This window comes from Trichomonas vaginalis, chromosome II (genome assembly GCF_026262505.1).
Source record: "Trichomonas vaginalis G3 chromosome II, whole genome shotgun sequence".
Taxonomy (NCBI): Eukaryota; Parabasalia; order Trichomonadida; family Trichomonadidae; genus Trichomonas; species Trichomonas vaginalis.
This window is the reverse complement of record NC_067204.1, coordinates 11332671-11348385: the sequence shown is the minus strand read 5'-3', so window position 1 is coordinate 11348385 and position 15715 is coordinate 11332671. Positions and strand designations below refer to the sequence as shown.

Here is a 15715-nt window from a genome sequence, read left to right as displayed (position 1 = left end):
CCACTTGACACCAAAACCTCCAACGACAGTACCTCCTCCTCCTTCAGTTAATCCTTCATCATTCACTTTATTATATCCATTTCAAACATTAAAGAAGCAAAAAGATTTTAAAAGGATTTCAAGATATTAAATAAACCAATTGACCCGAAATTCAACCGTTAAAGGAAAAATTTAGTCGCCCTTCATTTGCTCCATATCCATATCAAGAAATCGATCATCTGGAATATTCAAAAGGAAACGTTACTTATTTATTTGCCATTAACATTAACACTAGATATTTATATTGCATTCCGGTGAAAGGGAAAACAGAACAGGAAATAAGAAGAGCTATTCAATACTTACTAGATCATGAAAGAGTAGATAATATAAGGGGTGATGGTGATAAAGGATTTCAGGCAACTATGGCTCATTATTTCCCACAAATTAATTTTTACTTCTCATCTTCTCATAATACGTTTCATAACAAATAGTTGATGCGGTAATGAGAACTCTTAGAGATGCGTTAGGGGTTAACGGTCAATATACTGGGATGGAAATCATGACTCCATCATACAGCAGTTAGTTATTATTACAATAATACATGGCATAGAACTATAACATGAAAACCAGTGGAAATGAAAAATGATATTTCAAAAGAATGGAATATATTAGAAAGCAAATGGAAAGGTTAAATGATGTTAAACGTGAACAAATTAATTTGGGCTCATGAATTTTAAACAAGGGGATAAAGTTTTGATTCATCTCGATTATGGAAAAACTGATAAATCAATGACAAAAAGAAGACGAAGATTTGACACAATAGCTGATTTGTTAGATATATTAACGGCAATGCATTAGTTGAGGTTAACAATAAATTAATAGAAATTCCGATTTATTTTATTACTCCATTATATTTAAATAATATTTAATTTTTTATTTCGTAAGAAATGAGTGACAACAAAGCCCAAGAGTCTTGATTCAATTAAGATTCAGAGTCCAGACGATGAATATAAAAAGAAACTAAAAGAATTAAATCAAAAATATGCTATTACAAAAAGAAGCTGCAATGCGGCGGGGCTGATGCCCATAAAACTAAAGTAATTGAAAACGATAAAGAGAGGAAAGAAATAATCGAAAAAATAGAAACTTACCGTTCAATCCTAAACTGAGTGAAGCAAAAATAAAAGAATTTAATAGAATAAATAAATTGATTGGACAAGATGAATTTAAAAAGATGAATTTTTAAACTCAATCCAAATTTAATTTTTTTCCTCTTCGACAACATCTCTTCGAGACGCCGAACCCTTCTGGGTTCTTCTTTCCATCATTACTGCATAACCGCATCTTCTCGGTTTCGTGGTTTGTTGTTTTTAATTTGTTCTTGCATCATTTTTATCATTTCCTCCCTTGTTATGATTCGTGGTAAATTTTGAGCTTGTGGGGTATTCATTTATATAAAATAAAATTTTGTTATCAGTTATTTTATCATCATTTTATTAAGTTCATCTTTAGTTAATTTGAATGATAAGAAAATTTATTTTTGAATAACTGAAGGTGTCACTACGTCACCATGTGTCACCTGGTTAATTAACTTCTCTTAAAAATGATGACAACATGACATTTAGACAACAGTTACGAAAGGAGGAAGGCATTTATGTCTTACATTTTTGAATAATTAAGAGAAGTTAATTAACCTGGTGACATGGTGACGTAGTGACACCTTCAGTTATTCAAAAATAATTCATTATTGAATAACCTAAAACCATTAACGATAAAATATATTTCCGGGAATGTTGTCAAAATGTCATGTTGTCATCATTTTTTAAAGAAGTTAATTAACCTGGTGACATGGTGACGTAGTGACACCTTCAGTTCTTCAAAAATAATTAATTATTGAATAACCTGAAAACATTAACGATAAAATATATTTCTGCAGTTCATCCGCTACTTCATTACCTAATTAATTACAGACATAAAATATATTTAGTTCATTCGGTACCATGCAAATACAGTCACAAATGGTGGCATGTAATCTTTACCCAAGCCTGTTGGATTTGTTGTGAAAGTATGGACATGATTTCCTCCTGGTTCAGTTTGTCGAAAAGTCTTTTTTGTTGAATCGTTATAAGCTGGAGATAAAACATCATAACCAGCTTCATAGTCAGAGTTGTATAATGGGTGGTCTCTTAATGAGTGTCTATGGTCGCCAGAAAAGTTTGTCGTTCCTGTATGAGTGTGCGGTGGAAGGTTTGCTTCTTTAATTTTCTTTGAACCACCCGCTTGTTTTGAATTAGTAGTACAGTATAAGAATTTGTTTACAATCTGCTTCCATGAACCAAAACCCAGAACTGTTGCTGGATTTGTTGAATTCATTGATGTATAAATAGAGCCTATAGGATATAATGTTTGAAGTATTTCATTTTTCATGCTTGTAATCACATCATTTACTTCCGACTTCTTTGCATAATTTTCATCTACATAAGTTTTACCTGCTTTAAGGCCTAAACATCCTGAAACCCATCCTGTATCAGCTTTAACTTTAAAAGTCTCCGATGTCCATTCATGATACCATTCAACCTTTTCTTTAATTTCATTATCTTTTTCATCTACATAAACCAAATTTGCCTTCTTCATTAACTCACTATCCACGTATTCCTTATCTACCTTCTTCATTATGTCATTTAGGAAACCTTCTATGAATTCCTCATTTAAATTAAATCTTCCAATCTTCAAAACTGTAGGAAATGCATTTAATGCGTAATATCTCTGTTCTTCTGGTGGAATTGATGTTATATCATCCGTTATTCCTTTAATTTTTGAATTCATAAATAAAATTTCTTTTATATTTGATATCACTGCACCACCTTTGCAAACGAATTCGAAACGGTCATTTTTCAATACTATCTCCAAATCTCCATATTTCAACCTTTGCGTTTGTTCTGCCGTCTTTGAATTATATGCATATATGGCGTATGTAATGGTCTGAAGGACCTGGGTGCTTTGCGCCTTAAGTTGTTGTGGTTGCTGTTGTTTAATCATTTATTACGATTTAAAAATAAATATTTAATCCGTTATCTCATCAGCTATTTTCTCTATTTGAAATTGCCATAATATTTCATTCATAAATTCTAAATCACAATCAAATAGGTCAGTTATTCTAAATTTAATATTTGATAAATCTTTTGAATGAAGAATAAATGAATTCCCGGATAATTGAAACGGATATGATAAAGAAAATATGTTTAAGTTGATGGATAAAATGTTTTGTATTGATGGGTAAGAGTTAGGGTCTAATGTTTGGTGTGAAAATCTCATTGGGGTATTAACTTTATCACATTTGATTAAAATGAAATTGGAACCAGTGTCAGAATACAAAACATCCCCAACATCTTTTTCAAAATTTAATATCCCCAACAATGAACGAAGATGAGGAGTACAAAATTTAATTTTCAGCGGAAATTTAATAAGGTTATTTATTTCATCAAGTTCAAAAAGTTTATCAGGTTTTGATTTAAAATTTTCTTCATACCATACGATAAATGATTCATTTAAATAACTTAAAATCATGTTAATATCCCATTTCGCTATCACATTATTTATATACATATCATACGTTTTTTCAAGGTCATCTTTAATAAATGATATATAATCTGAAGGGTCTAAAAGAATGGGATTAAATTTACCACTCACAGAAACGAGAGTAACATTATAAATTCCGCTAACTGTTAAATTTAATTCACAGTTATTATTCGAAATAATATTGATAATTGACATTTTTTATTACGATTAAAAATATGGTAAAGCGTTATTTTCCAGTGATAAATAAAACTAGAATAAGATTACCTCAAGAATTCATAAATTCAACGAATAAGAAATTCATTCATGTTATAAATTTTAGTGTTTTCAGAAAATATGAGTCAGTGTCATATTCATCAACAGGTTATATTTCACTTCATTCAAATTTAGTTCAATCAAACCCATATAATGACCATTTCATAAGATTTTCAGATGGTATTAAAAATGTAATTGATAGATTAAAATATGAACAGATTGACAATATCGAATTTTTGGAATTTTGGTTTAAATATCCCGATGGAAAAAAGATTGAAGTTAAAGATAAAGCTGATACTATAACAAAAACAATTACAATGACCGATCCGGATAGTGGGGAACAAAAAGAAATAAAACAAACGATAGAAACTGGTGAAAGGTCAATTATTATTGATTATGATTCAAAGGATTATTATTCGATAATGTTAATGCTTGAATATTAAATAGCCTTAACAAAGAATTTTTCAAGTGATATTTTATATTCATCAACTATTTTATTATAAATATCATTATATGTTAAATGAAGTTCAGTTGTTGTTCCGTTCTTTGATATCTTAATTGTGCTAATATCCTTTATAGGATTTATTTTTGCAACTGTTCCGCAGCATGAAACCTCATCATCTATGAAAAATTGAATCTTAACGTCTGAATCTTGAACATCACAAAGAATGGCGATAATGTGAATTAATGATTCATAAGGTAAAATAATTAAACCGGATTGGTCAATTAAATTTATTATTGAATCATAATTATTAATTATTATATCACGGTAAATTTTCATTAATTCAGAATTAATGTCTATTTTATATGGGTTCTCGATGTTTGATGAAAGAGGTGGGGGGTATGTTGGATAAGTGGGAATTTCAACAGGTTCTTTACCGGGTTCAGATAAAATGATTGGGTCTCCATCTTCTTTATTTTGCTCCTCCTCCTTTTTCGGTAAGTCACGAGTTAATAAATTTGGTTGAGTTGCTGACCTTGTTAATTCGGGGCTAACATTAACTTTAACATTTTGAATAATTCGTGATTTATCATCATTTACGTTATAACCAACCGTAATCTCTGCTTTTGCGTTAGTGTTCTTTTGACTAGTGAAACGTCTTCTCATTTATATTCGAATAAAAAAATATATTTAAACTTTTATTTTGCTGGAAGTTTTGAATCTATTATTCCCTGTATTTGTTCTTGAAGTTGATTTTTAGCTGTTTCATTGTAATTAATAGACCTAATATATTCATTAATTGCATTCTTATAATCATCTGATTTCTCAAATTTTCTTTTATCTGATTCCTTAACTAAATCATAAGTTAAACCTCGTTGCTGATATAATGGTTTCTTAATTAAATCTTTGAATGCTTGAGATAAAGCACCTGATGCAATTCTTGCTACTATAATTGGTTGGAATTGCTGTTTAAGTTCATCTTTAACATTTGCGAAAACTGGATCGAATAAAGCAACTTTAAAGAATTTCTTAGCTGAAATTTCAGGTCTAATATTTGCATATTGACCATCAAACTGGTTAGAATATCGTGGTAATCCATCCGGTCCCTCTTCAATAGCATTTAATTCTTCATTGAAATAAGAATATGGATTATAACGGTATGAATTAATTGGACCATTTTCACCTTCTCCAATGTATTGTTTAACAGCTTTTCCATTTTCATCAAATTGCATAGGATAACGTTCATTATATGCTTTACGTTTAGGATAATCAGTTATAGTTAATTTGTAACCATTTATGACTTTAATATTACCTTGACCATCAGTAACGAAAACTTCATTTATACCATCAGGTTTTCCATTTGGACCCGTAATGTCTGCTTCGTGTGCTTCCCAATTTGGACCTTGACGTTTGGCATATGCTTGAGCTTCTGGTAATGTTAAAACGTTTCTCATTTGTTTAACATCTTTTTGAAGACCAGCAACAATATGAACTAATTCTTTCATTCCATCAGGAACTTTCATAGTTCTATTATATGCACCCTTTTTGTTTGTTCCTTGTTTTAATGGAACCTGTAGAAGATTTGCTATTTCTGTCATGTTTAATTATAAATAAAAAATAAAAATTAATTATAAAAAGTTAATCAAATTTAACACTCCTTTATTTAAATCAACTATTATTTTTCCATGTTCACCTAATTGCTGATATTGTGTGTAAAGTTCATTAATGCTCATTGGTAAATTCACTTGATAAAGCATAACGTTCAACTGTTGACGACTAAACCCACTGAAAATGAAAAGTGTTGATAGATTTGATTTAATGTTTGTGCTTAATGCTTTGAAGTATTGAACAGCCATAAAGAATGAACACTGAATGTGTCGACATTGAGTTAATAACTGATTAAAATATGATTTCTCGTTTGTTATTAGTTTTGATTTCACTGCATCATCTAGAAAAATGAGTGAATGCAAAAATTCTCTATCAAAATTTGAAATAGAAGTGTTTTCAAATAATTCATCCCGTTGTTTATCAATAATTTTATCCTCTAATCCTTGCTTCTTGATTGTATTATATAATTCTTTATACATTAAAAAGTTTTTTAAATAATCTTCTGCTTCTTCTTGTGATAAATAAATAATTGGAATTTTGATTAAATGCTTTAAAGATTCAATGTATCATCTGAAGGTGAACCTGAACGGTTGATATAAATTAACACATGTGAATAGGGGGAAGTGTTAGCAATAATGATAATTTGTTTTAATATCGTTAATGTTTTATCTTTATTCTGTTTACCAATTGCTGCAGTGATTGATTTAAGTAACATTCAGAATATGGAATTTTCATTAATTTTTTCCTTAGATAGAGCATTTATCTATTATCACTCAATGCTTCATTAATCATATCATCACTACGTATGTATTATATACTCCCGCTAATTCTTCATAAGGGGTGGATGAATTTAAATCCATTTAATCAAAAATAAATTTATAATTTTAAACATTTCTATTCATCAATATTTCATCATATGAACTTCTATACTGTGGTGTGTACCTGTTGGATGATATTTCAAACCTTCGTCCGGTGTCCATGTCCAATATGTAGTCCTAGTAAACCAAACCTGAGGAGGATTTGTCACTTTGAACAGTAAGTGTCATTTTCACCCTGAATGATTGGATAAGCTTCACTTGTACTGTAACTTGTGAGTTGAAAGTTTCTAATCCATCAAAGAATATACCCGCTCCATCACGTTGAACTGGAATAGTGCATAAGAATGAAGTTTGGTCTTTCCATGTTCTAGCTAATGGTGTGCCATTATCATCATTCAGTGGTCTAGTTAATGAGTCTCGTATTCTTCCGTGCATTCATTCACTCCATCTAAATCAGAAGCTTGAAGCATACGTGTAAAGAATATGTCACCCACTGTGGTCATCGCTTGATCGGGGAAGTTTCTGGAATCTATAGTGACCTGAAGACCTCGAAGCATTGGATTTCTAAAACCGTTTCTTTGCATTGCATTCTTCGGAAATGTTAACACAACATCTGTAACATTATGAAGAGCGTATGAGAAATTGAGCTAATACCTTCAGGAGTGATGCAACCTCCATTTAGTGAAACGAACGTCAATATGTTGAGCTGGAATCATTAATGGATCTTCCTTACTAAATAAACGTGGTATTGCTTTAACTGATTCTTCAATTAAACCGTATCCTGGTGTAATGCATTTATCCTCTAAAACTTCCATCTTTGTGCATGAAATAATAACGTCATCAACTGTTGCCTCAGCAGATGTAGCGGCTAAGCTTGTAATTAATTTGGTAGGAAGTCCGATTTGTTGGAATTTGCGATCATATTTATAAACATGATTCATAATCTTTTCATAATTTTCATCAGTTATCTTTTCATAAACGTAATTTTGTAAATCAGCAACTCTTAACGGGTCAACCTGACAAAATACTAAAGTATCCCTGAAAACATAATATTTAAGAATGATATCACCAAATGATTTAGGATAATCATCGAACGCCTGAAATGCTAACAAATCATTTACCGGAATAATCATATCAAAAGTGACATCAACTTCTTCATTTGCTCTCTTGAAAACTTCTGAAGGGTCAATATATTTACCACATACTGAGTTATCATATTTTGAACATTATTATATAACGAATGAACAAACTTTTTAACTTTCCTTTCTGATTTTGGTTTATATGTTTGCAAATGCGAAAGATTCACGGGCGCAATCCATCTGAAGATAACCGGCATCACCTCTTTCAGTTTCTACTTCTAATTGTTTAAAGCTTTGATTTGATGATTTGTAACCAACGAATAAACGCATGCATTTAAAAGCGGCATCACATGTGAAAGCTTTATTTGAAACAAGAGTTGCTTTAACTTTGCGTTTAATATATGTGTCACCTAATTGGTTCACATCATGAGCCGGATTTGTAATTCGTAAATGAGTTTGTTTATCATCAAAATATGGAGCATCAGAGTCATAGCATGAACTTTCAAGTTCTCTATAATATCTTCTACCGTCATTCTTTGCGAATATTTCATTTATCTTTTCGAATGAATGAAACACATTTCCATTAATCGGTTTAGTGTTTGGCACCAAATAGTTAGTCGTCATTTATTAATAAATAAAAAATCAAAATTAAAAGATGAAAATGAATTTTTAATTTTAATGAAATAATCAACTATGGCTGCAGGTATATTTAAGAAACTGTGGGATAAAGTAAAAAGAGGAGCGAGTAAAGTTTGGGAAACATTGAAGAAGGGGGCAAATTGGATATTTAAGAATAAAGAAGCAATTAGTGACGTTGCTGAATCAATAACGCCAAAAGCTGCCCCAATAAGAGAAGTTTTAAATAAAGGAGAAAAAGTTTATCAAAGACTACAACCGATACTAAGATAAAAATAATTTTAAAATAATTTATTTTTCCACTATCTACCTCCTATTTTATTAAGTATTCCTTCAGCTATTCCACCAATTGCGTTACCTGCTTGTGCTCCCATCGCCGGATTACCTGCTTTAGTACCTAATACTCCACCTATGATAGTTCCTGCCGTTTTCGCTACTGGTGCCAAAAAGTTTGCAATGGGTTTAATAATCTTTTTATGAACCCAACCCGCAGCTTTCTTAATTCCATCCCATAATTTTTTAAAGAATCCTGCCGCCATTTCTGATTTAATATTAATTAAAAAATATATTTCATCACTTATATTCTAATTTTTATTTAATGATAAATGAAACCGATTTTAAAAATAAATGAAACAGAGGAAGAAATAAATGAAAGTGAAAATGTTCAACAAAAAATAAACGTTGTTAAACCAATTACTAAAATAAAAAATTTTTCATCTGTTAAAGAATTTAATGACTATTATGCTAATAATAAAAAATTATTTGAAGAATTGACAACATGTAAATTGAATAAAATGTTTAAAGTTGATGGATTCAAAATTTCAAAAATAAAAGGAGTGGTTAGTTTGAAATCTATTCCTCAATCAAGAATCACCTCATTAATGAAAATAGATGATTTAACAAAAAGAATAGAAGAGATTGAAGAAAGAATGAATCAAATAATTGATTTCATAAATTCAAATAATCATTAGTTTCTTAAAGTTCTATGTTGAACTCATCAAATTCTTCTTCATCATTACCATTACCTTTAGCGAGTTTATCTTTTGATAGTCTATCGTTTAATTTTTTTCTAAAATTTTACATGGATGATATTTAAACCCGTTAAATTCTTTTTCCTCAGTTTTAATCATTAATCTACAAAGAACTTTAGTGAGGTGGTTTTGTTGTTTAAACCATTTATCCGGAATTAATTCCCAAATTTTTGAATTTTCGATTAATTTACCATCAAATGCAAAAGCAATAGGTTTAATATTAAACTTACCTTTATAAAATAAACGTCTACTTGTTTAACCTGGGTGAGAATTGATTCACAGTCACGAATTTTGTTCCGTTCATTTCTTACGAATTAAAAAAATAAATTATTCAAAAATGTAAGACATAAATGCCTTCCTCCTTTCGTACCTGTTGTCTAAATGTCATGTTGTCATCATTTTTAAGAGAAGTTAATTAACCAGGTGACACATGGTGACGTAGTGACACCTTCAGTTATTCAAAAATGTATGATTCTTACGTTTACAAAAAAAGTCACTAAACCCTTCATATCCTACTACTTTGATCCACTTTAAAAAACTGTAAAATTTGAAGTGTAAAATTGGTAGATAATGTATAAATTATTAAACTAATTGGTTTATAAAGTTATTAAATTATTTGAATAAAATTTCGAAATACCAAGAGGAAATCAATGAATAAAGAAAAAAGAACAGAAAGAGAAGGAGAAAATAAAAGGAAAAAGGAGGAAAGGAAAGAAAAAGGAAAAATAATATAGGGCATATTTCATAAATGGCGACATTAACTTTGTGATGTTCATGGCCGGAGGCGGCTACGCGCCCGAAGGGCTAGCGCTGCCGCCGGAGGCCCGATTTTTTTACAAGATTATTTTTTCCCCACTGGCTTTTCCCAGATTTTGGCTTTATCAACCAGAAACGACCACCTTACTAAATAGATTAGAGTAATAGTGTGTATCATTATAATATCATTTATTAAAAATTCGACAGCTTTTTCTTGTCTTTGACACCTTTTTCCCGAAACTGCAGTATGAATGAATTCATAAAGGAGATTCGGAATATCTTAATGGTGCAAAATTATCACACAGACGATTCAGTTGCAATGTATAATGAATTGATCGAAAATACCCCAAATTCTTTATCATATATCCTTAATTTTCTCATTCAATACCCAGATGATATGCTTTTCCCCATTATTTTCCCTACTTTAGTGCGAAATATAGGCAAATTCTCCGTGCTTGATCAAAAATCCATTGCAGATTTACTGTTACAGTTATATTTTTCAAGAAACACATCAGAAATATCATGTATGAAACTATACTGTTCTATATGTCTTCTATTTGATTACAGAACTGAAAATCTTTTTGAAATTTTTCTTAATTATTTCGAATCTTCTATCGAAAACAACATATTACTTGCATCATATGCATTAAAATACATTTTTAAAATCCTTGCATTACAATTATCTGATGATGAATTATTACAAACATTTATTTCCGTGTTTAATGTGATTCACAGTCATTTTTCTAGTGTTTTTGATAGCCATACATCTTGCATAGTCATTACCAACTTTTATAAAACAATGATTCATCATTTTCAACAATCAATTTTCTTAATAATTCAAACTGATTTTATAGAACTTTCATCTCAATTTATACAACATATATTAGCATCTCAAGATTGTAGTTCCGAGGATCTATTTATCAAACTCTATTATTACATGTTTAAATTTCTAGATTCAAGTATTAGTATTACAAATATAGAATTAATGAATGTAATGAATCCATTTATCAGTAATATTCTCTCTGTTTCAGAAAATATATTTAAGATTCTTCCATTTCGTTCAATATCAAAATATTTTTTACAAATCATTCAAAACATGATTCAAATAATAGATATTACAGAATATTTTACTACTTTAGTTAACATTTCTTTGATGACTTTGGCTTTATCTGAAGAAGAAATAAGTTATATTGATGAAAATCCTTCAATGTTTTATGATATCGCATTTGAGAATAATGATTCATATTTTTCAGAAAGAAATGTATCATTACAGTTTATTTCTTTATTATTTTCAATGAATCAAAATTTATTTTTAATATCTCTTGGAGAAATTGACAATGAAGCCAAACTAAGAGCTATAGCAGAGATTGCTGGAAATGGAGAATGTTCTTCTGAAGTTAAAACCAAAATTAGGGAATTAATAATTCAATTATTCAGTGAAAATCATGATGTTTTAATAGAATCAAACATTTTATATTTATGTTCTCAGTCATTATGGTTTTTAGATGATGATTTATCTCTTGAAATTCTATCAAATATTGGAAATCTCTTAGATACTGATTCTGATAACGAATTACTTTATTTACTTGGATGTAATATGATAAGATCTAGCTTGAAAACTAATATTTACAGAGAAAATACAGAACTTCTTAATAATTTACTTAATATCATTTTAAATTCAAGCAATTTTGGATCAATTATCTCCATTTCAACTATTTCTACATGTTTTGAATTTTATCCACAAGTAATAAGTAATTTCTGCAATGAATTTATTGCATTTTTGATTGAAATTATTAATGAAAGGTTAGAAATTAACAAAGAGCTTGCAGAAGTTAATTCAAATGAAGATATAAGTAATTCTAAGCTGGCAAGGAATGTTATTCGCATGCTTATGCCATGTATTTCTAATTTTTATTCTGAAATTGATTTTTCTCCAATTCTTGACTGCGTTTCTAACTTTTGTTCTCTGGATTATGTTGAGTCTTTTACTGAGTTCTGTCATATATTCAACTTCATTGCTAGAAAACAGCTTGATTGCGAAGAATTTGTCAATGATTTATTTGAAAACTTTGTTATTTCTGAGAAAAATTCATATAACATTGTTGTTGAGTCAATAATGAGTTATCATTTGACACAATTATATACAAATCCTGCGAGATTTTCTGAAATGTTTTCAAATAAGATTGTTTATTTGTGTATTTTAGTAGATAACTGCAAAAATGTATTTGATGAGTATTATACACCTCTTGAGAACTGTCTGCAACTTATGTTTATTGCCAGATTGATCTATTTGAAAGTCATAAGTGATGAAGATCTTTTTTATTTCGCGGAAAAATCAATTTTGGCATTTGAAAATGAGCCAGAATATATAGGAAAAATAGGTACAGATAGAGTATCAAGACATGGACTTTTTGATTTGATTGCTTGCTTGATTATATCTGGATTCGAAATTGATATTTCATCAATTATAGGAAAATGGTGTCAATTCTCATTAACTGATGAATTTTCAACTGAATATGAGAAGACAATCCAAAGATGTGCTATTTCTAAGTACCTACAATCGCACAATGATGAATCTCTCGCTAAAGGTCTTCAATTGATGTCTTTACAACCAATTGAAAGAGAAGAATTCATAATTGAAGTTCAAAAGATTCAGCAATTTCAGTGCATAGTTGATATACAACAATTGCAGTCAGAACTTGCTTAATTTTAATATAAAATGTTTGAAATTTATCATGATTTTATTTAATTAACTGTTTTTGACATTTTTAAGAACAAAGCACTCTAATTTTAGACTATACAACACGTGTTATTCTGCTTATGCCAATATATTTGTTCAAATTATCAAGAAATACCACTTTCAATAAATATAAGCTGCGGGAGTTAATTTATTAGGCATTAAACATTATTATATCGGTCACTAAATTTCCAAATGAAGCAGTTTTTCATTGATTCAAGCACAATAAAAATTTGAATTATTTTTTCTAAAGATAACTGTGAATTTTCAAGGAATTTTTATAGTATACCGAATGTGGATAAAAGATATATCTATTATATTATGATTCAAATTTTTCTTCTTAAATTTGAATTACTCTGTTTGGCTGGCCCTTTCCACGTAATGGCTGACCACGTCGTTCCAACTGGCGATGAAAAGAAGGAGATCATTGAGGATCTTCCAGTCCAGAAGATTCGCCTCACAATCACATCTTCAAAGCTTCCAAACCTTCAGAGAGTTGTCGGAAATCTTATGGGCAAGCTGAAGAAGGGCAATCTTGAAGTCCGCGGACCAATCCCAATGCCACGCCGCCGCCTGCGCATTACAACACGCCGTGCACCATGCGGTAACGGTACAGAAACATACGACCATTTCGAACTTCGTATTTACAAGCGTGTTATTGATTTCCAGGGAACCGCTGAAGCTGTTAAGCAGGTCACCCAGATTGCACTTGAACCAGACGTTCATGTCGAAGTTTCAGTTATCATGAGTAAACAAATTCATTTATATTACTATATTTAGCTCTAATTCCTTTCACTCTACTTCATTGAAATATGGTTTCTTTACTTTCTTGACCTACTCTATTAAAAATAGCTTTGAATTTCTAAAGATATCACTGAATTTGTAATGTAAACACCGCATTTTAATAAATGCATTCAAAAATAATATACCATGTTTTTAGTAACCATTTTCATTTGGTTTTATAAACCAGAATCTTGAAAATCTTTTTCAAAATTTTGAAAATTAAAATCCTCGCTATGATAAGATATGAATTTCAATATACATCTACTACATATCATAATCGCCATGTTTTTGATCAATAAATCTGAGAAACGAGCAAGTTAGCAAAAATTTTTTATCTATTCAACCATTTATAAATGCTTTCGTTTTTTCTTGCTTTAACTTTATCCAAGCAATCAAAATTAAGTAAGAATTTAGAAGAGACCAACATACTCTATCTAACAGAGTCCAATTTCTCACGAACAGTCAAAGAACTTCCTGCATTTTTCTTATTTATTTACCAAGGTGGCGATAAGAACGAGCAATATCGTGCAGTTCGCGATTTCCTTGCAACAGCATCTGGTCTAGGCACAAGATGTTACTTTGGCGTTTTAGATGGTGAAAAAAATAGAAATATTGTACGTAAATTGAATCTTATTTATACACGAGGCTATTACTTTTACCGATATGGTAAGAGGATTTGCAATTATTATGGCTCACAAACAACAGGCGGATTCCTTAATTTCGTTATGTCAAAAACAGGCATGCCCTTTACAACATTTGATGATTATCCATCAGCACAGGATGTCATAGAAGGCAATGAAGTCACTGTCGTCCTATTTATTCCAAAAGTTGGAGGTCCAGACTTTGATAAGTTCACAGAGTTATCTGAGATCCTTAGAGATAACTTCACATTCGGTCTTGTTGCAGATGAATTACTCGCCGATGATTTAAATGTTTCCAAATTCCCTACATTAAAATTATATCGAAATGTTGATCACGCTCAAGCTACATACAACGAAGACTTCTCTACAGCATCTCTTATCGATATTACGTCCTGGATTAACTATAATTCAAGGCCATTGATCAATGTTTTCCAAATCAACAAACAAGACGATTACATCAAGAAGAAACCAGTAATTGTATTCTTTGTACCCGTAAATGAAGAACCGCGTGCTCAAATTATGCCAACAATTGTGAAATTGTCAGAAAATTTCGGAGAAGATCTGAATTTCACACAAATTGACGCTGTTACAGGAAACAGATTCATGATGGACCTTGGATTCAGCCGCTACGCAGATCCATGCGTCGCAATCCTTCAATATACAGGTAGAAACAAATTTACCAAAAACCGTTTTCCAGAAGATGCAGATTTCATATACGAAGACATTTCCTCATGGATCATTGAGTACCTGGATGGCAAGATGAAGGCAGAAGTGAAGTCCTCGGACGTTCCTCAAGACTATAATGGCTCAATCAGATTCTTATCAGCAAATAACTTCAAAGAAGAGGTTATTGACCCTGATGTTGCTGTTCTCGTGTTATACTTTGAACCTTGGGATCAACAATTCCAGCGTTTCAAGGATATTTTCACTGAAATTGCTGATGAATTTATGAACAAGTCTGTAAAGAGAGTCAGACTCGCTGCTTTGAATGTACATGCTAATGATATTGTTTACGGACCAGAACCAAAGAGAACTCCTTGTTTGTATCTGTTTAACAGAGGATCTAAGGATAAACCAGAACTTTATACTGGAAAATTCAACAAAGAGGCTGTTGTTGACTTCCTTGATGATGAAACAGGAGTTAGAACTGAATTGTAAGTGTTTATTAAAAAAAATTTTTTTTATTATATTAATTTTTCACATAATACGTAAAACCATGAAAAGTATTAATCAAATATGCTTAGAAATTCACAAGATAAAAGATTATTTTCTATAGGATTTATTGGAATTTTCTAAACAAAGAAGTTTGGCTGAATTATCTTATGTTATAGTTCATGCGTTTCTTATAAATCAATCGAGAATCAATAGAAGTCA

General features: G+C 30.4%; 8 protein-coding genes across 8 annotated transcripts, besides 1 other annotated feature; 4 read left to right on the top strand and 4 right to left on the bottom strand.

Annotated features, from left to right (window-relative positions):
- Nucleotides 1-1759: 1759 nt before the first annotated feature.
- Nucleotides 1760-6589: a mobile genetic element.
- TVAGG3_0526310 (phage tail repeat-like family) lies at nucleotides 1963-3018 on the bottom strand (the record flags this gene model as incomplete). Its single annotated transcript, XM_051237450.1, has 1 exon — nucleotides 1963-3018. One exon carries the CDS (start codon nucleotides 3016-3018, stop codon nucleotides 1963-1965), a length of 1056 nt encoding a protein of 351 aa, XP_051095274.1.
- TVAGG3_0526300 (uncharacterized protein) lies at nucleotides 4250-4918 on the bottom strand (the record flags this gene model as incomplete). Its single annotated transcript, XM_051237449.1, has 1 exon — nucleotides 4250-4918. The coding sequence occupies one exon, from the start codon at nucleotides 4916-4918 to the stop codon at nucleotides 4250-4252; it is 669 nt and encodes a 222-aa protein (XP_051095273.1).
- On the bottom strand, nucleotides 4951-5706 carry TVAGG3_0526290 (uncharacterized protein; the record flags this gene model as incomplete). Its single annotated transcript, XM_051237448.1, has 1 exon — nucleotides 4951-5706. The coding sequence occupies one exon, from the start codon at nucleotides 5704-5706 to the stop codon at nucleotides 4951-4953; it is 756 nt and encodes a 251-aa protein (XP_051095272.1).
- A 1366-nt stretch (nucleotides 6590-7955) lies between the features above and the next one.
- Nucleotides 7956-8381, bottom strand: TVAGG3_0526270 (uncharacterized protein; the record flags this gene model as incomplete). The annotated part of the gene is made up of 1 exon (XM_051237447.1): nucleotides 7956-8381. The coding sequence occupies one exon, from the start codon at nucleotides 8379-8381 to the stop codon at nucleotides 7956-7958; it is 426 nt and encodes a 141-aa protein (XP_051095271.1).
- Nucleotides 8382-8450: 69 nt separating this feature from the next.
- On the top strand, nucleotides 8451-8666 carry TVAGG3_0526260 (uncharacterized protein; the record flags this gene model as incomplete). Its single annotated transcript, XM_001310022.1, has 1 exon — nucleotides 8451-8666. The coding sequence occupies one exon, from the start codon at nucleotides 8451-8453 to the stop codon at nucleotides 8664-8666; it is 216 nt and encodes a 71-aa protein (XP_001310023.1).
- A 2667-nt stretch (nucleotides 8667-11333) lies between these two features.
- On the top strand, nucleotides 11334-12887 carry TVAGG3_0526250 (armadillo (ARM) repeat-containing protein family; the record flags this gene model as incomplete). The annotated part of the gene is made up of 1 exon (XM_001310021.1): nucleotides 11334-12887. One exon carries the CDS (start codon nucleotides 11334-11336, stop codon nucleotides 12885-12887), a length of 1554 nt encoding a protein of 517 aa, XP_001310022.1.
- Nucleotides 12888-13277: 390 nt separating this feature from the next.
- TVAGG3_0526240 (30S ribosomal protein S10 family member) lies at nucleotides 13278-13815 on the top strand (the record flags this gene model as incomplete). Its single annotated transcript, XM_001310020.2, has 1 exon — nucleotides 13278-13697. One exon carries the CDS (start codon nucleotides 13278-13280, stop codon nucleotides 13695-13697), a length of 420 nt encoding a protein of 139 aa, XP_001310021.2.
- A 238-nt stretch (nucleotides 13816-14053) lies between these two features.
- On the top strand, nucleotides 14054-15542 carry TVAGG3_0526230 (intramolecular oxidoreductase activity, transposing S-S bonds; the record flags this gene model as incomplete). The annotated part of the gene is made up of 1 exon (XM_001310019.1): nucleotides 14054-15499. One exon carries the CDS (start codon nucleotides 14054-14056, stop codon nucleotides 15497-15499), a length of 1446 nt encoding a protein of 481 aa, XP_001310020.1.
- Nucleotides 15543-15715: the final 173 nt, after the last annotated feature.